At 44.8% G+C, this 22,861-nt stretch overlaps 1 protein-coding gene across 1 annotated transcript; it reads right to left on the bottom strand.

Moving 5' to 3' along the window:
• Positions 1-363: 363 nt before the first annotated feature.
• Positions 364-21,648, bottom strand: STX10 (syntaxin 10). Its single transcript, XM_068274206.1, has 8 exons — positions 21,064-21,648; positions 16,925-17,094; positions 14,171-14,265; positions 8,986-9,048; positions 8,588-8,695; positions 1,139-1,245; positions 960-1,054; positions 364-609 (listed from the first exon to the last, which is right to left on the bottom strand). Exons 1-8 carry the CDS (start codon positions 21,096-21,098, stop codon positions 533-535), a joined length of 750 nt encoding a protein of 249 aa, XP_068130307.1. The 5' UTR covers positions 21,099-21,648; the 3' UTR covers positions 364-532.
• Between the last annotated feature and the right edge of the window lie 1,213 nt (positions 21,649-22,861).

The raw sequence follows: 22,861 nt of genomic DNA, 5'->3' as shown, positions 1-22,861 counted from the left end.
ATTTAAAGCAATCATGTGTCTTAGTGAAAATTAAACCTGAACTGAATTTTTCAAATGTAAGTACCCATTGCCTAGTGCAACTCTCCTGCAGCTGTGCCCCATCTACAAACTCTGCCTCCTAATGTAGATGAATGTCATGCAGGGATGCTGTAAAGTGTAGTCTGGAATTTATGGTTCTTTCTGCTTTGGGTGTCACATAGTCCCACCTGATTGGCCAGGAAAATGCTGCAGGCAGATTTTTTTTTTGTTTCTGGACACGATGCAAGCAGTTTCCCAAAGTAGGAGGAAACAGACCCAAACATGGACCCGGAAGGGAATTAAAGTACATCAATGAGAAAGATGCCATAAACAGAATGCCCCTGATCAGATATAAAAACATTTTATTGGTTACAGTATGTGTTGGCGGATGCTTGGCAGCGTTGCAGTGACTTTTCACAGGGAAATCCTGATCATTGGGATGGGGTTGACCTGTAAAGTCCATGTGTAACTTATTAACTCCATATTCAGGGCAGGCCAGGGTCACTTCTCTGTGTCACAACGTGAACCAGAGGATCAGCACGATAATAAGAGCGATCACCAGAACGATGATCACACACCACTGTCGCCGATCTGAAAAAGAGATTAAAAAAAATAACTGGTTATGTGTGATAATGTCTTCCACATGTACATTTATTCACACAAAAGTGCAGCCTGGATCATAGGAAATCCCAGAATCATGTCTAAGGGCTAGTTCAACGCGTGTGTGTGCCAGGAAGGCGGGCGGAAGCCTGGTGGCCCTAGATTTTGTCATCGGAACCACACGATTCAGGTGGCTTCATGGTAGCTCCGCCCCGAGTGTTCCTCTGCAGTGCACATACCTTCTGAGCACGTATCCAGCTGGGTCCCATCTCCCAGGAGCACTTAGTGCTAGTCTCTACTAAACTGATAAGAAATATCACAGTCTCTAATAGAAATCTCACCGCTAGTCATGTGGGAGACTTTGGCCAACCTCTTGAGTACGGAGTCCATACGACTCTGAGTATTGTCCATCTCATGTGAGAACTCATCCAGCATCCTGTGGGAAAGATTACACAGTCCTCACATGCTGGACAAATGACATGACGAGGTCACATGATTGTAAAGAGGACCTGCTACTCACACCGCCTGCTCATCCAATTCGTCTCCAATACGTCCCGACATGTTTTTCAGTACTCGAATACTGCCCGACACCAACTCCAGCTCCGCATCCTGCTCATCTATGATCAGCTGAGGAGACAAAATGTCTTTACTTAAAAAGGAAAACTATCAATACCCAAGTGTTCTAAAATGACAATGTACAAATAATGTCTTATGCTACGTACACACATGCGACAACGATCGTTCGTTGTCAACGACGAACGATCTTTTAATTGACGAAAGAACGACCGAAGTAAAGTTAGTTGTAAAAAGTGTGTAACGATCACATCGTTAGAACGAACGTTATACCACGTAAAAGCACTTAATGCGCCTGCGCATAAAATTGTAAAGTTCCTTGGAGAAAAAGAGAAATGCGCATGTCCAGCCTGGTACGAACGATCGTTTCCAACGATGTACCACTTTTGCTAACGATCGTCGGTGGTAAAAATCCGCCAAGACAGAACTTTGTTTTGTAGCGATTTGCCTCGTTCGTCGTTTGCCTTAATAGTCGTTGGTTCGTTTTTTGTAACGATCGTCGTTGGTAAAGATCGGGGAACGATCGTTACAAACGACTATAGTCGCATGTGTGTACGCACCTTTAGGCCCAGTGCACACCAAAACCGCTAGCAGATCTGCAAAACCCTAGAGGTTTTTGAAGCAGATTTCAGAGCGATTATAGGCATGTTTTTTTTTTTTTTTTTTGATTGACCAAAAGGTTTATTGTATATAGAAGGATCATTACAGAGTATGCAAGTACGTGGGAGAACAGAGTTCTTAAATACTTTACAAAGCTTGTACATAGGAAATACAAACATGATCTGTATAATACAATTTACATGAAAGTAGCAGATGGGAGGGGTTACCCATAGAGAGCAGGCATGACAGTATAGGCATATGGGGAGAGAGAGAAGAAGAGTGCAGCCGATGTGGCGAGTATCTGATTGCACAGGGGCTAGAACGCCAAATGGTTAGGGAGGAGAAGACCAGAGATCAAGGATTTTAATGAATGGATAGTTGAGTAGGATAATGAGTGTTAGTGAGCATAGATCAGTTAGCAACCTTAATTACTCATATAGTGCATCAGTGGACCCTGTCCAGCCATTTGTCCCAGATTTTGTTAAATTTAGATGGGCATCCCCTATGCTGATATACCATTTTCTTAAGAGGAAGAGAGTTCCTTACTTTAGTTTTCCAGTCAAGGAATGTGGGGCATGAAGGGGATAGCCATCTAAATGCTATACACATTTTGAGCATGAACATACTTATCAAATGTATTTACATCTTCATTGTATATATTTAGGATACAGCATTTGACATCCAGCGTAGCTGGTGACCCCATGGTGTCATGTAGGAAATTGACTACTTGTCTCCATAGGTCGGTAATCGGGGGGCAAGACCATAGCAGATGTAAAAATGAGGGGTTGTCCAGTGCACATTTCGGACAGATATTGGCTATATGTGAGGAGTATTTAGAGATATGTTTAGGGATAAGGTAGCTTTGGTGAATTATGTATAATTGGGTTAAGCGATCTCGGATACAGGGAGATACTAGACGGGTAGCGAGCAGACAGTCCTCCCACTCCTCTTCATCAATTTGGAAATTTAATTGCAACCATTTGTCTTTGGATTTTTCCACAATTGGGCCGGCTATATGTTCATTTAGTATATTATATAGAGTGCCTATAGGGTGTGGCTGTGGGCCGTCTAAGAAATTCCATAAGAATTGAAGTTTCAATGGAAGGGAGGCCATTAGGAAATTGGTATCGCAGAGCATGTTGAAGTTGCAAGTACATAAATTGAAATTGTGGGGATAATGAATATTGGTTTTGAAGATCTGTGTATGGGCGCAGAGATGACTTTGTAATGACTTGGCCCAAGTAATGGATTCCAGAATCAGCCCAACAGGAAGTGTTGCAGAGTTTAAGTAGTTCAGGTAGTTTAGGGTTATGCCATAGGGGTGTGAAGTATTCCCATGTGGAATGGGACATAAGTCTGCTCGCCGTCCACCAAACCCTGGAGGCTTGCGTCAGGATAGTGTTGGGGCGATTCTAGGCATGTTTAGAGAGGTTTTCTAAACATGCCTAGTGTTTTTTTGGAGCGTTTGTGTAGCAGATTTCATATATTGTTACAGTAAAGCTGTTACTGAACAGCTGCTGTAACAAAACCGCCTGGAAAACCGCTCTGATGTGGCGTTTTTCAGAGCAGTTTGAGCTTTTTACTATACTTTACATTGAGGCAGAAACACATCTGCAAACCGCAAAAGTGCTGCAGGACCCACGTTTGCTAAAAACCTCAAACGGCTGGTGTGCACCATCCCATTGAAATACATTAGCCAAGCGTTTCACAGGCAGAAGCGGTTAGCGGAACGCTTAAAAAACCACTCGGTGTGCACCAGGCCTAAGTAGGTGTGTAAACATTTTCCTACTTTTCATATTAGAGGCAAATGCTGTAATTCATTCTGTATAAGTTCTAGCAGTATTGGAACAATTAATTGGCGAAGAGGTGCTTCAATTTTACACTGCAAGTGCTGTTCTTTGCATGGGGTGAGACTACAGAGTTATATGAAGCTGTGGTGTCATATTTCACATACCATTACAAACAAGAAACATTTCCTCTGCTCTCATGCAGACAGATCAGTCAGAGAGATAGGCAGCTGCAGTCACACACAGGGTTAACACAGAGTGAGGAAATCCCCCTCCCCTCATAATTTACTGGCCTGTCACCCTACTCAGCTTGGCCGTCAGTTTTGTGTAAGAGTATTTTGATAATAGTAAAGAAAGATGAAAACAGTGAACTGTATACACCAGCACTTCCCAAACCATTCCTATCTCAATTGAAAAAAATATGTTTATCGATAGTATTCCTTTAAATGTGATACACACCAGCAGATCTGCAGCCAACCTTTCAGGCAAATCGATTGCTTTGTTAGACTTCACTACAGCAACCGAAGACATTACATGGCTCTAGCCTCACAATGCATCTGTACGACACATGGACCTAAACCGATTCCTGGGAGATTTAGTCCCAATCTCTGTGGTCGACAATGTGTACATACCTAAAAGTAAGTAAGTACCTGCAGTACGAGCGATATGGAGGCCACCATATTAAAATTCCTTTTAAACCATGCTAAATGCCTGGCTGTCATACTGATCCCCTGCCTCTAATGCTTTTAGCCATAGCACCTGAACAAGCATGCAGCAGATCAGGTGTTTCTGACTGAAGTCTGACAAGTTTAGCAGCATTCTTGTTTCTGGTGTGATTCAGACACTACTGCAGCCAATAGACCAGCAGCACTGCCAGGTAACTGGCATTGTTTAAAAAGAAATAAATATGGCAGCCTCCATATCCCTCTTGCTTCAGTTGTCCTTCAAGTGTTCATGCCACATGCATGGGAGAGTGCCAACTACCGGCTCAGTTCACTGCCTGCCAATCTCATCTGCAAAACAGATGGGTGGCAGCTGGTGTCAGTTACTGTGCTGGCATTCCCTCGTCAACAAGAGCATGCAGACTTGTAACGCACAGGAAGTGGGTGTTGAGCAATTATAACACCAAATTTGCTGACAGCAAACTATTCAGGCTCCAAAGGTCTTTGGACTATATTATTATTTAATATAGTGGCTGGATGGTGTAATGGTTAAGGGCTCTGCCTCTGCCACAGGAGACCTGGGTTCGCATCTCGGCTCTGCCTGTTAAGTAAGCCAGTAATTCAGTAAGGAGCTCTTTGGGCAAGACTCCCTAACACTGCTACTGCCTACTGAGTTCGCTCTAGTGGCTGCCTCGCAAAGCACTAAGTCCGACAGGAGAAAGGCGCTATACAAATACTGCAATTATGTACTATTTCTATATCACCAACATCTTCCACAGCTCTGTACAGAGCATATTCTCACTAACTGTCCCTCAGAGGGGCTCACAATCTAATCCCTACCATAGTCATAGGTCTATGTACCATAGTCTAGGGCCATTTTTATGGGGAAGCCAATTAGCTTATCTGCGAACTGCGCGCGCTAATCACTATGCCACTGTGCACAGCTGCCGGGAATACACCATACAATTTTTTGTTAGATTTTCTGTTAGAATGCATAATTAGATTATTTTCTGTAGAGCCTGGTCATTATCTCTGGTGCATGGTCTTCAGGTCATCTCCTGCTGAGTACAACATTGCCTAATTGCTCGGCAGATAGATAATCTCCAACATGTTGGAATTTATCTATCTGGCAGGTAAATCTTATGCTGGGATTACAGGATACATTTTTTGCGTTCGATTCGGCATGCGATTTATTAGCCATTTGATTTCCTGCTGGATTCTCTTATCTTCTACTCGTTTTTCTTATCTTTTTTCCATTGACTTCTATAAGAAATCGAGCGGAAATGAATCGAGCGGCACATCGGACATGTCGGAATTTTATCATTGAAGGCATCTATCGGATTGATTCTTACAACAAAACGTATCGTGTAATCCCAGCATTACAGAGAATCTTACAGAAAATTGTTTGGTGTATTCCCAGCATAAGGTTTTTTTTTTTTTTTTTTTTACAAAAAGGTTCTGTTCCAAAGATAAAAAGTTTAATTTTACACTAGTTAACATAATTGCTTTCAAAAAAAAAAAAAAATGTATCGGTCAGTTTTGGATGAGTTGGGCTTTAAAGAGAATCTGTACTCTGAAATTCTTACAATAAAAAGCATACCATTCTATTCATTATGTGCTCCTGGTCCCCTCTGTGCTGTTTCTGCCATTCTCTGCTGCAAACCTGGCTTGTAATTGCCAGTTTTAGGCAGTGTTTACAAACAAACTAACCAGCTTCTAATAGGCTCAGCTAAGCAGAGTGTGTTAGTCACACAGAGCCTGCAGGGGGTGTGTACAGCTTCTAGCTAATCACAAGCAGCCCTGCACATTCCAGTCTGACTGCCTCAGCCTGACTGTGCCGACTATAGAGAGAAGATTAGATCATATAACAGAGATAACACAGCTACTGTGCAATTAGGAAAAGCTGCAGTAAGCCAGACCACATTAGAAAAGGCATAGGAATTTATAGCATAGAAGAAATAAAGATAAACAATTTGTTACAGAGTCTCTTTAAAGCAGGATGAGAATAAATCTAAAAATTATATTAAGATGAAAAAAAAGTGGGCATAAAGAGATATTTGCATATTCGGGTGTGATGCATCATGGTAAATTGCTCACTTACAGCTGAAATCTCGTAAATACCTTCTGTTTTAAAAAGGCAAAATTATATATATATATATATATATATATATATATATATATATATATATATATATATATATATATATATATATATATATATATATATATATATATATATATATATATAAATATAAAAAGTACCGTATTTTTCGGAATATAAGACGCACTTTTTCTTCCCCAAAACTAGGGGGGAAAAGTGGGTGCGTCTTATATTCTAAAGGTACGGTATTTGGGCCCCAAAACATACTTACCGGTTCCTGCAGCCGCGATCCTGTCCGCACATGCGCTGCTCGTCACACAGAAGGGGGCACCGTAACTAGGAAGAGGACGCCGTTACCATGGAGGATGTCGGCGAGGCAGCAGCGCGTGATTACCGCATGGCTGCTGTCTGCAGTGAAGACGATCTGGCGACTGGGACACTGAAGAGCCGGGATTCTGGATGGGATGGCTGGGACCCTCAGATGACCACAGCTGGGACCCTCGGATGACCCTTGGATGGCGGCAGTCAGACGGAGGAGGACAGGATCGCGGCAGCAGGATCAGGTGAGATGCTGCAGGGGCAAAGTGTAGTGTAGTTTGTGTTGGGTGCAGGATTTAGTTAGTGTAGTGTAGTTTGGGTTGGCTGCAGGGGTTAGTTAGTGAAGTGTAGTGTAGTAGTGTAGTGTAGTAGTGTAGTGTAGTTTGGGTTTCTACAGGGGTTACTTAGTGAAGTGTAATGTAGTTTGGGTTGGCTGCAGGGGTTAGTTCGTGTAGTGTAGTTGGTAGGGGCAGCAGGGGTAAGTGAAGTGTAGTGTAGCAGGATTTAGTGTAGATGAGCAGTTCAGCTTAGATAGAGACAGTTTTGGGGGGTTTAAAGGTCCATAAGACACCCCTGCAACATAGACGCACCTAGGTTTAGTTTTTTTTTTTTCCTGATTTTTGCCTTCTAAATCTAGGTGCGTCTTATATGCCGGAGCGTCTTATATTCCGCAAAATACGGTACATATGATCCGTTTCATACTGTATTTATTTATTTAAATAAATACTGTATTTAAATAATTATTCTAGCCTTACTTCTAATCCTGATTCTCAAACCTCTTATGAACCTATGACAAGCCACTGTGCATTCTGGGGCAGTTTTTTTCCCTATCCTTGCAGCCTGAGAGATGTCGAGGGGGGGGGGGGGGGGGGGGGGGCATCAATGTTTCGTTGTGACTTGAAATTATGCCACTGCTCCCAAGGTGTGAGTTTTAAATTACGATCTGCAGCTGCCACCATCCCTGCTAGCATTCAGGAATTTTGTCTGTATGTTGCTAAAGGTGTGTGTGTGGTGTGTGGTGTGTGTTAGATAATGTCAATTCGTATGAAAATCGCTGCTGCCAAAAGCATGCCCAATCGAAGATGCAACCAATTTTGGTCCGAAATTAGTCACATGTATCGATCGGACATGCTGGAAAATCTCAGGCTGACGTGCTCAATACTAACAGCGTGCAATAATCACAATTTTTTTTTTTTTTAAGGCCCGGTTCACATTAGCGTTCCCTGTCCGGATTCGCCGTGCCGGATCCGGACCGTATACTGAACAAACGGAACGTACGTTCCGCATAGCAAAGGCTATGCGGACGTTCACACGTGTCCGTTCCGTACAGTACGGAGCCGGACCGGATCCGGACACTTTTCCAACATGCGCTATTTTTTTGGGTCCGGATCTCCAGCCCACGCACCCGGACCGGAGCCGGACCTGAGCCTGACAGCACCATCCGGAACACAGAAACCAATGGGAAACGGAAGCACAGAACACACTGCCTACAAACACCTGACGTTCTACCCCACTTCCTATTCGTATCCAAGCGGCCATTTCGGATGGGGACACATGGGCCAAGCATGTCTGGAGTGGAGCAGCAGTGACAGACGTGCTGGAGCTGTTTGGCAGAATGTCGGAGGTGGAGGTGAGGCCTACAGCGGAGGAACCTGATTCTACAAGTGCACCAGGTGCACCTTCTGCTGACCCCAACATTTTTTTTATTTAAATTTCGCAATTTTTTTGTCCACGGATCCGGATGGCAGCCTGATGCATGCCTGATGCAAACGGACCGGATCCGGATCGGAACCATATGGTTCCGATCCGGATCAGGTCCTGATCCGATCAGGATCCGGTCCGTTTGCATGGCAAAACGCAAGTGTGAACGGGGCCTAAGGGTACTTTTTTTTCATTTTAGCATGATTTTTATTTAGTCACACACCCACCTGCTGCTGTGCTTGCTGATCCTCTATTAAACGAGAATTTCCCGATCTAATCTCATCATCCAGACGGGCAAAGCGATCAGTAGTCAGCGAGTTAGCGACACCCAGAGCCTAGGGCAGACAAAGTTCATTAATATTGCAGTACAGGCAAGAGGTAAAAGTTGACAATCAGAGTTGTTCAGGAACTCGTGGACAAGCTTGTGATCAGTCTGATCAAGTAAAAGATTTGTAGGGCTCTGATTGGTCACAATCCGGTTTCCTGTATGGGTTAAAGCAGGAAGTGATCTCAGCAAATCAGAGCCTTGTAAATCTATCACCTGATCAAACTGCTCACCTGCGAATTCTTTTACACAGGAATCTATTGACAATCAGCGATGTTGGAGGGAAGGTGATACAGTTACCTCTCTGTTCTTTCGTTCAGTGAAGGCTTGTGCCCGGGGGCTGGAGATGTGATCCCTCATTTCCTGAAAACACCAAGATTTCACCAATCAGACAAGAGCAACAGATGCCAGTACATAAAGAAGAAAAGCTGTCTAAATTAACTTAAAGAGAAACTCCGACCAAGAATTGAACTTTATTCCAATCAGTAGCTGATACCCCCTTTTACATGAGAAATCTATTTCTTTTCACAAACAGACCATCAGGGGGCGCTGTATGACTGATATTGTGGTGAAACCCCTACCACAAGAAGCTCCGAGTACCGAGGAACTTCTGGCAGTTTCCTGTCTGTGAACCCTGTTGCATTGTGGGAAATAGCTGTTTACAGCTGTTTCCAACTGCCAAAACAGCATACAGCAGCTACATCACTTGCCAGCAGTAACAATGTCACCATGTAAGAAATGTGATAATATATATCAGGGATTTAAAAGATTTTACAATGGGCAAACATTGACTAAATCATTTATACATAATTATTGTAAAAATGAAGCACTTTTTTATTACATTATTTTCACTGGAGTTCCTCTTTAAAGTACACCTGTCTGGATAGTGTAATGGTTAAAGTGAACCTCCAGACTAAAAATCTACTCAGCAGAACTGAAAAGGCTTGGTGTTTCTTTAACAGTTTCACAGCATCAGAACTTTGTTTTTCTTACCAAAACATTTTTTTTAGTTAAGCTCCACCCATCAAAGAAAAAAAGCCCGGTGTGGGTAAGAGATTATATTACCTATCTATTTTAATGAACATAACTAATGTAACTTAATGACAGTATGTTTGTTTGGGCTGGAGTTCCTCTTTAAGGGCTCTGCCTCTGACACAGGAGACCTGGGTTGGAATCTCGGTTCTGCCTGTTCAGTAAACCAGCACCTATTCAGTAGGAGAACTTAGGCAAGTCTCCCTAACACTGCTACTGCCTATAGAGTGCGTCCTAGTGGCTGCAGCTCTGGCGCTTTAAGTCCGCCAGGAGAAAAGCGCAAAATAAATGTTATATTTTTTTTTTTTAAGTGAAAGGGATATGGAGGCTGCCATATTTATTTCCCTTTAAAAAAAACAATATCAGTCGCCTGGCTGTCCTGCTGATCTTTCATGCATCAGAAATATCTGAATCCTCACACACCTGAAACAAGCATGCAGCAAATGCAGTCAAACTTAAAGAGACTCTGTGGCAGTATTTATTGTGCAGATACAATCATATGCAGTCCACTTCTAACTTAAACTATACACTAAAATAATTCACCTGTATTCACACCTGTACTGCATATCCTAAGCTCAGCTACTCGTCTGGAGGACTTTCACCAGTAAAGGCTCATACACACACACAACGATAATGACCAACTCAGCCGATAGGTGTGTATACAGTAGACCCCAACAACCGCTCCACAAGCAATCTGTCCGGCGGATCAACTTGACCAAGCGATGGCCAACTTTTGTCCAGGGCACTCCCCCGCCGCCCCGCCCCCCACATGGCAACAAAGAACAGGCTGGCACAGCAATGTCACCCAAGGGGATCGAGTCCTGATTCCAGACTGGCGACATAAGTCAAAAGGTGTGTACACACCTTAAAGAGACTCTGAAGCGAGAATAAATCTCGCTTCAGAGCTCATAAATAGCAGGGGCACGTGTGCCCCTGCTAAAACGCCGCTATCCCGCGGCTAAACGGGGGTCCCTTCACCCCCAACCCACCCCCCGCAAAAGTGTGTCGTAGAAAGGTCACAGAATTTCCCTTCCTGGAGGCAGGGCTAACGGCTGCAGCCCTGCCTCCAGTCGCGTCTGTCAGCGGCGCATCACCGCCTCTCCCCCGCCCCTCTCAGTGAAGGAAGACAGAGGGGCGGGGGAGAGGCGGAGATACGCGCTGACAGACGCGCGTGGGGCAGGGCTGCGGCGGTTAGCCCTGCCCCAACCAGGAAGCGCTCCCCGGGTGTATCGAGGGGGATTTGGGGGTGAAGGGACCCCCATTAAGCCGCGCTATAGCGGCGTTTTAGCAGGGGCACACGTGCCCCTGCTATTTATGAGGTCTGAAGCGAGATTTATTCTCGCTTCAGACTCTCTTTAAAGCGGACCTGAATTCAGAACGTCCTCTTTGCTCTAAAGGATACACAACAGCATAATAACCTTTAAAAGAAAAACATTTCTTTGTTACAGCCGATAGAAATCCTGCAATAAATCTGCAGTGTGTCTAATTCCTGATTTCATGGAAGCAGACAAAGGGTTAACATCCTGTGCTTACAGATTAGCTGCTCTGCCAGGCCAGATGAGATTCCTGAGCTGACAGGCCAAATTACAGTTGTGCTTAGTGACAGATGAGGGAGAATTAGATATGCTAAACTCTCTAAATACATACAGGGTGCATTTCTATAAGTTTCCCCTTCTGTCCTGTGCAAGAGTTCAGGCCCACTTTAAGCCAGGCTCTGTGAACAGCGATGTAGCATCTGGCTGGAGGAATCTGCCAGCAAACAGAGCTGAGCATGTTTACTTTTCAGCTTGCAGTTTCCACGAAGGGCTGATCACCCTGCCAGGGATTCCTGGGATTTAGTGATGTTTTAGGACTCTAGGACTGATGTAAACTCTACTGGGCTCAATGAAGACACTTGGCTGGCATCTACAAATCCTGCTGCAGGCATAATAGTAGCAACAGATAGCGCTCTGACCTCCATGGGGGTCAATGAAAAACACCTGTCAGTGCAGTGACATCCTAGCAAATGCTTCCAATGTGTGAATAAATGCGTGTACCACCCTCGCGATTTAACTGACGATTTTAACAAGGACCGGCGATTTTCTGAGCAACAAGTGGTCATTTCTGCGGTCTTGCGACGTGGGTACAGGTGCACAATAATGCGAACGTCGCTTAGCGTCACACAGCAATAACGACTATCATGGCGGATCAGATCTTGAAGATCCCTGACGACCCCTGTGCAAAGTACCACAATCGCTTAAAGTTTCGTTCGCGCCTGTCATGTAATGTCACACATACCCTGCCGACCAGAAGATCGATTGGGGGAGCGCTTGTCGCCTGGGAGACGTCGCAGGATCCATCTTCCTGAATCGCGAGATTTTCCTCTACTGGACTATCACACAACCAAAAAGCACAAAGCTACCCTGTGTAGTGTCAGCGCACTCCTATCTGGAAGGTACAGTTTCAGACTTTCTTGCAGAGTAACCAAGCAGCTTGGGGTGACCCAAAACTACTGGGAAAGTATAGGGGACTAAAAGAGAATGAAAACACTTTCATACATTACTTAATATTGCAGCCTGGTTGACCTTCTGATTCAATATCATTGAAACAGAAGAAAAATTGCAACAGATGCTGGATTGATCTGTCGATCGATTTCTGGCTGAAACATGGATCAATCGGGAACGGAGGTAAAATCTTGGTCGCAAAAGCTCGACCTGGGGTGCTGTAGTAACGGCATTCTATATTGCGATGACTGATGGGCCCCCAGCTGGTGACCCCCAAGTGTAAAGTGGGCCCCCGTAACAGCGAAGACTCACCTCTCGGCGCAACTCCTGTCCTCCACTGGTGGCCATGTTGGTAAATGTTGTGACATCACATGTGGCAAGTCACATAGTACTGGCCCTCTCAGTGATGCTGAGCACCAGACGACGCCAAAAGTTACACTAGCGGAGAGGTGAGACTTCACACTGAGTGGGGGGGCACACACACTTATACACTTTGGGGGCGGCAGGGCGAGGATGATTTCCAAAAGCTTTCATGCAGACATGAAATGGAGATCGGTACAGTATGTGGCCAGGCAATGGATCCTGCTGATCAGAGAGGGATCTATCTAATGGTCCATCTGGCCATACATCAAGTAATGTATGGCCAGCTTTAAAGAGAATCTGTATTATTAAAATCGCACAAAAGTAAACATACCAGTGCGTTAGGGGACATCTATTCCCCTCTGTCACAATTTCGCCGCTCCCCAACGCATTAAAAGTAGTCAAAAACAGTTTTAAAAAGTTTATAAACAAAATGGCCACCAAAACCGGAAGTAGGTTGATGTACAGTATGTCCACACATAGAAAATACATCCATACACAAGCAGGCTGTATACAGCCTTCCTTTTGAATCTCAATAGATCATTGGTGTGTTTACCCCCTTGCAGCTCTCACCCACTGAAGAGTGACAGGCTGATTGTTTCTTCCTGCAGACAGCTCTGCCCGGTGTATGTAATTCCTCAGCATGTGACAGTCCAGCTCCTTTCACAGCCTAACAGAGGACGATTTATCCAGCTTGTAAAAGATAAGAGAGCAGAGAGGCTGCCTAATGTAAATAACACACACGAGAGTGTGCATAGAGGGGGCTTGCATAACAGAACAACACTGAAGAGTTGGCAACCTTCCAGACAGAGCGACAAGTCCGACAGGAGAAAGATAAGTTGATTTATTACAGAGACGGTGATAGTAGAAAGTGCTGCAGTAAGCCAGAGCACATTAGAATAGGTTAAGGAACTTGTAGGATGGTAGAAACAGGATGGAATTTTTGTTACAGAGTCTCTTTAAAGAGAAACCACAACCAAGGATTGAACTTCATCCCGATCAGTAACTGATACCCCCTTTCCCATGAGAAATCTATTTCTTTACTTGAATAGATCATCAGGGAGCTCTGTACGGCTGATATTGTGGTGAAACCCCTCCCACAGTGTGATGTCAGCACCTAGGTCCTGACATCACACTGTGGGAGCCTTGTTACATTGAGGGAAATAACAGCCATTTCCAACTGCCAAAAATGCATCATCTCTTTCCACAGACATCACCTGCCAGCAGTAAAAATGACATGATGTGATGAACGTTAGAATGTAAATCAGGGAGAGGAAAGATTTTACAATGAGAAAACACTGACCTCAATCATCTATAATTAATTATTGTAAAAATTAAGCACTTTTTCCATTACGTTATTTTCACTGGAATTCCTCTTTTCACTTTTCAGAAGATGTGAAATACTGAGCAGTGTTCCGTTCACACAACTGACTTCTAGTATTCTGTGGTATCACTTCCTTTTAATTCTTCCTACCAGTAATGACCACTGTTGCCTGCTGGCAGTAGATGCTGCTCTACAGACGAGGTGCTAGGCAATTGTTTAGGTATATGAATAAGGTATAAAACCATTAGAAGAGGAAAGTCACAAGAATGCAATGTTTATGCATCACCTTAAGTGACCCTCGAGTCTTCTCCACAAAATTCTTCCTCTCACTCAGCTCGGAAGGCGAGATCTTAAACTTCTTTGTGTTGGATTCCACGATGCCTACAACACGAGTTAAGGAAGAGCAGAGGATTCTGGGATATGAGGGAAGGGGTGACAAGGACTGGACAGGTAGTTTGTGGCAAGAAATACAAACCACCAGCCTACAGTAACAACTGATCTGATGTATGAATGTGCTGTGAGGATATGCCCTTCATTCTCCTAAACGGTGCCCATAAACCAAGTGGTATTTTTAGCAGATAAAATGTTAGGGTCAGAAAAAACTCCTCTCAGTTGATTGCGGCAGCGCAACTAACATCAGTTTCAAATATAGCAAAAAGAAAAGTTTTGATGCACACGTGATGCTTGCCCAATACTTGTGAACACAGCGGTGCAACCTCCGGACAATTAGAAGAGCTAGAGGTAGTTCAATAAATCCAGGAGCACCTCACATTTAGCAAAAAGTCCAATAAATCTTTAATGAATCCTCATAGGAGGATTAAAAGCACTTAAAAAAACAAACAAAAAAACAACAACAACACTATAAATCGCTCAACGCTTGCAATAGTGCTTGAGATTTATAATGTGCACTAGGCCTAATTACTGTAGGTTCACAGTTGGGAGTCCTGTGTTGTGGACAGTTAAAGGAATACTGTAGGGGGGGGGGGGGGGTTAGGGGAAAATGAATTGAACTTACCCAGGGCTTCTAATGGTCCCCCACAGACATCCTGTGCCCACGCAGCCACTCACCGATGCTCCGGTCTCCACCTCCGGTTCACTTCTGGAATTTCAGACTTTAAAATCGGAAAACCACTGCGCCTGCACGGCTGTGTCCTAGTTCCCTCTGACGTCACCAGGAGCGTACTGTGCAGGCACAGACCATACTGGGCCTGCGCAATACACTCCTGGTGACGTCAGCGGGAGGGAGGGCGTGGCTGCGCAGGTGGTGGTTTTACGACTTTAAAGTCTGAAATTCCAGAAGTGAACCGGAGCCGAAGCATCGGTGAGTGCCTGTGCAGGCACAGGATGTCTGTGGGGGACCATTAGAAGCCCCGAGTAAGTTCAACTCATTTTCCCATGACCCCTCCCCCTACAGTAGTCCTTTAAAGAACACATACTGTCACTCTCCACGGGGCAAGCGATCAGACATTCAGATCAGTTTCATTGGCTAAGTTATAATTGGTAAAAGTGTGCATGCTGTGAGTTTGCATTACAGCACTGCAGCAAATGGAAGACATGTCTAAACAGATCCTATACTTACTATAGGATCCGTTACATGTCCATTGCTTTGCTGCAAGTGTGAATCTACAATTATTTCCAATCCACAATCCAAGAGATCAGACACACAGTCACTTTGGCAAGTACCAAGAAGTGCCTCCCAGAGACAGACAACAGTCTAGCGGAGAGGGCACATTCAAGTCGCAATATTCCAATATACAGCAGGCTATGAACACTCAGGAGAGGGGGCGCCAGTGCAGAGAGGTTGACAGTTGTTTCGCCTAATCAGAAGCCCTGTGGAGGCGAAACTGCTGTCGACCTCTCTACACTGGCGAACTCCCTCCCGTTTTAAGTGAGCATTCATAGCAGGCCGTATATTGGCATATTGAATTCAATTGATTAAAGGAACACTATCGATTTACATATTTTTTTCAATTGAGATATAAATTGTTTGGGAAGTGCTGCTAAGTACTGGTGTATACATTTCACTAGCAACCTCTTTGTTTACGGTTATCAAACTACTTTGAAAAAACTGATGCAGAATGAGCCATGAGGGGAGGGGAAATTCTCCTCACAGTTAACCCTGTGTGTAACTCTGCAGCTTCTTTGTCCTGTGTTTCTGACTGAAGTATCTGAAGAGAGCAGAGGAAACTTTATGAACATTTGTAATTGTCACAGCTTTTCATACTGTTTTTGCTTTCTGAGAAAAATAATCTGTAGTCTGATATGCAACTCTGGCTGTGCATTGAAGCAGACACACCTTCTGCAATTGATTTGTCCTAATATAGCTAAATCCTACCCTCAATAAATTACAGCTTTTGCCTCTGATATTTAACATGAAAAGTAGGAAAATGTTTACACAGCTACTTAGACATTATTTGTACATTGTCATTTTATTTGTACATTGTCATTTTAGAACACTTGGGCATTGATAGTATTCCTTTAAACAACTTTAATGTGCCCTATGCTGTTTATATATGAAGAGCGCATTTGCACTTACATTGCGGGCTTCTCAGAGGCAGGGCTGTGGAGTTGGAGTCAGAGCAATTTTGGGTACCCGGAGTCGGAGGTTTTCATAAACGGAGGAGTCGGATGATTTTTGTTCCAACTCCACCGCCCTGCTTGGAGGGATAGGCAATGACATGGCAATGGGACTTTATAACGTGCTGCAGAATATTTCAGCCCTATTCACCAGTGTTCTCCCCAGGATCTTTTAGCCGGGTGCTCCACCCAGCTAGTTTTGGTGAGCACCCGGGTGTCATCGGCTCACCTTTCTCTGTTGTAAGCTGAGTTGTGCAGAGAAGCACCGGCCCTGCATTCTATCATCTCGCCCCACCCGGCTACTTCATGCCACCCGGCTGGAAATAATTTCTGGGGGGAATACTGTACACCATAACAATATCAGGTCTATATGTATTGATTGTGTGATTAGATAAACAATATTCAGCCATCTTCATCTATACTAGAACGGAGAAAATATAATTGGTTGCTTATGTTAGGATACTGATGGTCTCTTCTAAATCCTCCAGGTCCCATTCAATACTCCTCAGAGAATTCCTCAACTCATTGGTTGTCCAATCAAACTCTTCAGCACTGTTAACGTTGCCTTCTTGTAGGAGCTCACACCATCGCTGGTAGAGACCGCGGCTGGTGTTCAGCGCCTTCTGCACCTCCCTGTCAGACAGAAATAGTGACTAGATTTTAAAATCACAGGAATTACCACAAATGATTGAAGATAACCGCTCTCTGATGTCACAATTAGGCCTGTTTTCCACAGACAGTTGATAGACAGTGAAATCGAAGACCTAACAACAAAAGTTGTTTAGGCAATACCTTTAAAGGGATACTTAAGTCAGGCAGAAAAAAATGAGGTTAACTCACCTGGGGCTTCCCTCAGCCCCCTGCAGCTGATCGGTGCCCTCGCAGCCCCGCTGTGATGCTCCTGGACCCGCCGGCGACGACTTCCGGTTTCGCCGTCACCGGCCGACAGGCATGGAAACGCGAGTGATTCTTCGCGTTCCCAGCCACAATAGCACCCCCTATACTGCTATTGCGGCAAGGCCTGTCGGCCGGTGACGGCAAAACCGGAAGTCGTCGCCCGCGGGTCCAGGAGCATCGGAGCGGGGCTGCGAGAGCACCGATCAGCTGCCGGGGGCTGAGGGAAGCCCCAGGTGAGTTAACCTAATTTTTTCTGCCTGACTTAAAGTGAACCTCCGGACTAAAAATCGACTCAGCAGCACTGAAAAGGCTTGGTGTTTCTTTATCAGTTTCACAGCATCAGAACTTTGATTCCCCTATACATGCCTCATTTTTAGCTGCACAGAAGAAAACTGCCCGGGCATTTTTCCCCTGATGCTGTGCAAAGCATGATGGGATTTCTGATTTTGTTGTTCTCGTTCTGCTGTTTTGGTGCAATTTTTTGTTTTACATTTTGAATTTGGATTTGAAGCCTAGCGTGTGCAGCTAAGAGGGGTTATCAGGACACAGGACAGTTGGAATTGTGTCTCCTGCTCCTTGTCACCTCCTTTCAACCAAAAAAGATGGCTGCCCCCATGACAAAGATGGCAGCCCCCATGAATCACAAACATTTGCCTGTTCTTTTAAAACAGGGTGGGTAAGAGATTATATTACCTATCTATTGTAATTAACATAACTAATGTAACTTGATGACAGTATGTTTGTTTAGGCTGAAATTCCCCTTTAAGTATCCCTTTAACCACTTCACAGCTTCAGTACAGTATATCTACTAGGGCTGCACGGTTTTTCGGTTTAAAACCGAAACCGCGGTTCGTGGCAAGATGATCTGCTGATCGTCAGTACCATCAGTTTCTCGGGCCGCTGTTTAATACTTTGCTTCTGGCCCCGCTGTGCGCGGATTGGCTAGAAGCAGTGAATATGTATGAGTGTTAATGAGAGGGGGGGGGGGGCGGATCCACTCGAGCGAGCGGCCGGGCACATACAGCAGCATTACCAATCACTGGCTAGCGATGGAATGACGGCAGTGGTAGGCGGAGCTGTACAGAGCATACAGCTCCGCCTACCGCTGCCGTCATTCCATCGCTAGCCAGTGATTGGTAATGCTGTATGTGCCCGGCCGCTCGCTTGAGTGGATCCGCCCCCCCCACTCATTAACACTCATACATATTCACTGCTTCTGGCCAATCCGCGCACAGTGGGGCCAGAAGCAAAGTATTACAGACAGCGGACCGGGCAGTGCGGAAACACCCCCCCCCCCCCAGCATTTGAAAAAAATTGGGGGGAAAAAAAAATCGAAATTGCAATTTCTGAGAGCAAAAATCGTGCCGCCCTAATATCTACTCCCCTGCAGACTTCATTTAACCGCCCAGGGGAGTAAATATACATACTCCCGCTGCTACCACTGCTGTACGCGCTCCCGCTTATTTGTGCGCTCGTTCATGTTGCCATCTGCCCGCCAGGAGATCAATGAATGGGAAAGCAATTCCTAATCATTGATCTAAGTCCCCATAGCAATGATCGGCGCCTTTTATGAGAAGCTGCACGATCATTCTAATAAATAAAGGCCAGTCCCCAAATAGGTTACACTTCTGCAGAGCAGTGCTTTTCAGCGCTGCAAGGTTTGGACGCAGCCAGCGCCACCATAGACTATGAAGGGAATCACATCCACAGCAGCTCTCAGTAACGTCGGCTCCGTCAGAAGAGATGAAGTTGCTTAAAAAAAAAAAAAACACAAAATAATTCGGCCTCCAGCAATCGCTGGAAGCCGAATTATATCATTCTCCCACTATCCACGGCAGCCTGGAGGGGGAATAGTAATTAACACGGCCCGGACTTGTGCAGAAGCAGGACCAGCCATATACCGGCTGTATCCTGCGCCCAAGTCTACCAGCGCTGATTTCAGATGTATGCACATTTCTGTAGTGTAGGCTCTGTCCTCCGATGTATTATCTGTCCCCATTGGTGGCTAGTCTAGTCAAAGGGAACCGAGCATCATATTTAACTCAGGTCAGCTCGATAGCAAATAAAAAAAAAAATACATGCTAAAAATATGGTTCATTTAAAAAAACAAAAAAAGAAACATTTTACCTCATCTTTTTACATTTAAGGGTTAAAATTACAGGCAGTATTCCTCTCTCTCTGGCCCAGTGGTTGGTCACAAGCAACAGAAAATGGAAGGTTGATAAGGATTCTAATTGACAACAAGTTAAAACTCAAACAAACCCATTAAGCATTGGGGGGGGGGGGGGGGGGGGGAACTGTACTTCAAGGAGATAACACAAGTGACTTGTTGAACTTCACACCAAGGCTGGATAACTGCAGTGAAAATGGAGCAGGGGGAGTTAGCATCTCAAACATGGCAGCCCTTTAAGATATTTGAAAGTAGGAGCTGCTCAGATCCCTTTAAAGGACAACTGAAGTGAGAGGGATATGGAGGCTGCCATATTTATTTCCATCTAAGCAATGCTAGTTGCCAGGCCCTCCTGCTGATCCTCTGCCTCTAATACTATTAGCCATAGCCCCTGGAGCATGCAGCAGATCAGGTGTTTCTGACAATGTCAGATCTGACAGGACTAGATGCATGCTGGTTTCTGGTGTTATTCAGATACTACTGCAGAGAAATAGACCAGCAGGGCTGCCAGGCAACTGGTATTGATTAAAAGGAAATAAATATGGCAGCCTCCGTATACCTCTTACTTCCCCCCTTTAAGGAGACCCAGCAGAAAACCTTAGTGAAATTCTGCTAACCAGATTGGGTGGACAGCACCTTCTCGAACAGTGATGTTTCTGATAAGTTGTCGTAAACAACACGCATTATAGTCGACCAATCAGAGCACTTTGTGCTGTAGAGGGTGTTGTGATTGGAGAACTGTTCCCTATGGTTTACTGCTGGGTCCCCTAAACTAGACTAGCTCCAACCATATTAGCTCCAATCAGTGATTGATACCATGCAAAGTTTCAGTTCTGCCCAGGTGAATTATGGCTATTGTAGAACAAGAAAATCGCCTAATGCTCAATATTCAGCTCATCCCTACTTTTATTTTTATCATTTAGTATTTATATAGCATTGACATCTTCTGCAACGCTGTACATGGTATATTGTCTTGCCACTTAACTGTCCTTCACAATCTAATCCTGGCTGATCCTGCTTGTGCACAAGACCGGGCCGTGTTAATTACTATTTCCCCTCCAGGCCGCCATGGATAGTGGGGGAATGGTATAATTAGGCTTCCTGGAGGCCGAATTATTATGTTTATTTAAGCAACTTCGGCTCCGTCTTCTGACGGCACCAACGTTACTCACGGAGCGCCGCTATAGATGTCATTCCTATTCCAGTCTATGGTGGCGCCGGCTGCGTCCAAATCTAGGAGCGCTGAAAAGCACTGCTCCAAACTAAATGGCTCAAAAACGAACCGTGGATTCCCAGCATTAGTCTATGGCCATTGTGGGGTATAGACAATTAACTTATCTGTATGGTTTTGGGATGTGGGAGAAATCCAGAGGAAACCCACGCAGACCGGGGAAAACATACAAATTCCAAGCAAATATTGCTGTCTTGAATTCAAACCAGCACTTATGAATATGAAGTGCCTCAGCGTCAATTCTATAGGAAATAAGGGCCCCTAACACCCATCTTGTGAAGACACCTTACATTCAGGTACTCACCCTCTTACCACAGAGAATGGATCCTCCACAGACATCCTGAGTAGTCTTCTTTCTTTTAACTCCTTTCACTTATTACAGAAGTAAAGTCTCCAGATATGTATATGGCTATATGCTGTGCATACTGGTTTAACTCTTTCCTTTCTTGTCAGTTATATATTTAAAAATATATATATATTTAATAAATACAGTGATTTTTCTGCATGAATAAGGCACAGTGGTACGTCTTCAAAATAGAGGCTTTAAATAACTTGGCATTAAAAATAGACCATTTGTAATCTTCCCTTTGGAAATCTATGGTCTGTGATCCGCGTTCATGTTTTGCCTAAGCACCTGAGATCTGCACAATAAATCTGATAAACTCTCGCTAGGCTCTGTACCTGGCTATTATCTATAGAAAGTCTACCCACTGCAGCTACATCTTCATTCTATAAGTCTAGTCTACAGAACCTGACCTCCAAGGGCTACATTGATTTCTGTAGCCACACTTTGCCCCCGAATAAACAAATCGCCCCTCTCCCCACTTGTCAACTCTTCCTCCTTTTCCACCCACACAGGGGAGTTCCTCCACGTGTTTCCGGTTCTGCCGCGGAGTCTCATGGAAGTTGTAGTTTTCTTAGGAGACTCCAGAGACCAGTACTGCTCACACCTCTCTAGCACTTCCTCTAAGACGTCCTGGTTGGCTGGAAATTCCGGTGTCGTCAAACCCGTCGGCTCCGCCTTTCTGTGAAAGGCAGAGGCTGATAGCGCATGCGCGGTACCTTGCCTCTCTTCCCAGCCAGGTGCAATTGCATCGGGCAGTCTTTCGAGTATAGACAGCTCGTGCTGCATCTACGTGGGGAGAGGAGGAGCCAATAGGCTGCCTCCTTGGTGTTTGAGCGGGAAGAGCTCACTTGTGGCGCAGTAATGTCGACGGTCGTCGTGATAAGTAACTTGGCCAGAAAAAAGACAAAAAATAATGAGTGAAGTGGAGAAGACGTGTGGAAGGATGACAGTGGTTTCAGTAAGCTCAGGCAAGAGATAGGTGCGGTATTATTTTGCATCTGTATCATACCTCCCAACTTTTTGAGATCAGAAAGAGGGACACTTAAAGGACCACCATCGCCAAAAAAGGAGGCAGTTAAAATCTGACCGAACCAACAGGTTTTGGACGAGTCATCTCCTCGTGGGGGTTTCCCAGGGTTTTCTTTGTTTTCAACAGCATTTCCTGAATAGCAGTTTAACTGCCAAAATAGTAAGATGCCAGCCAGCCTTCCTACTCACTTGCACACTAATTTGTCAGTTTTGTTCAAGAAATGCTGTTGAAAACCCTGAGAATCCCCCATGAGGAGATGGACTGGTCCAAAACCTGTCGGTTCTGTCAGATTTTAACTGCCTACTTTTTTCACGAAAGTCAGGGACGTAGCAATAGGGGTTGCAGAGGTTGCGACCGCATCAGGGCCCTTGGGACAGTAAGACCCTCCCTCAACTGCAGAATTAGCTCTCTTGGTCCTCTCCTGTGCTCATAATAATCACTTCTATAGATACATTGAATAGTGGTAATCATTAAAGGGAACCTAAACTGAAAGCAGGGACGGATCTGGGGGGGGGGGGGGGGGGCAAGCGGGTCTCTTGCCCCAGGCGCAGTTTGTTGAATTCTTAAAAAGGCGACAAAATGTGGATGGGGAATGGCAGTTTAGGCTTTAACAAGCTGTTCCCCATTCCCTTCTAGCACCTCTAACACTGCAGGTTTTGGTGCGCCATATAAATTACTAGTAGACCCAGCCCGTTTAAAAACGGGCTCTAGGTCTACGGCCGCTGC

The sequence above is a fragment of the Hyperolius riggenbachi genome, chromosome 3, assembly GCF_040937935.1.
Source record: "Hyperolius riggenbachi isolate aHypRig1 chromosome 3, aHypRig1.pri, whole genome shotgun sequence".
In the NCBI taxonomy this organism is placed as follows: Eukaryota; Metazoa; Chordata; class Amphibia; order Anura; family Hyperoliidae; genus Hyperolius; species Hyperolius riggenbachi.
This window is presented reverse-complemented; position numbering and strand designations above follow the sequence as displayed.

Bases quoted from the DNA above. Each gene is read 5' to 3' on its own strand.
- STX10 (XM_068274206.1), bottom strand. From the start codon at position 21,098: ATGTCTGTGGAGGATCCATTCTCTGTGGTAAGAGG. The intron at 8,696-8,985 runs GTAACTGTATCA...TGTCTGCCCTAG, and splicing joins CTGAACGAAAGAACAGAGAG to GCTCTGGGTGTCGCTAACTC. The intron at 1,055-1,138 runs GTGAGTAGCAGG...TCTTTCCCACAG, and splicing joins GAATTGGATGAGCAGGCGGT to GATGCTGGATGAGTTCTCAC.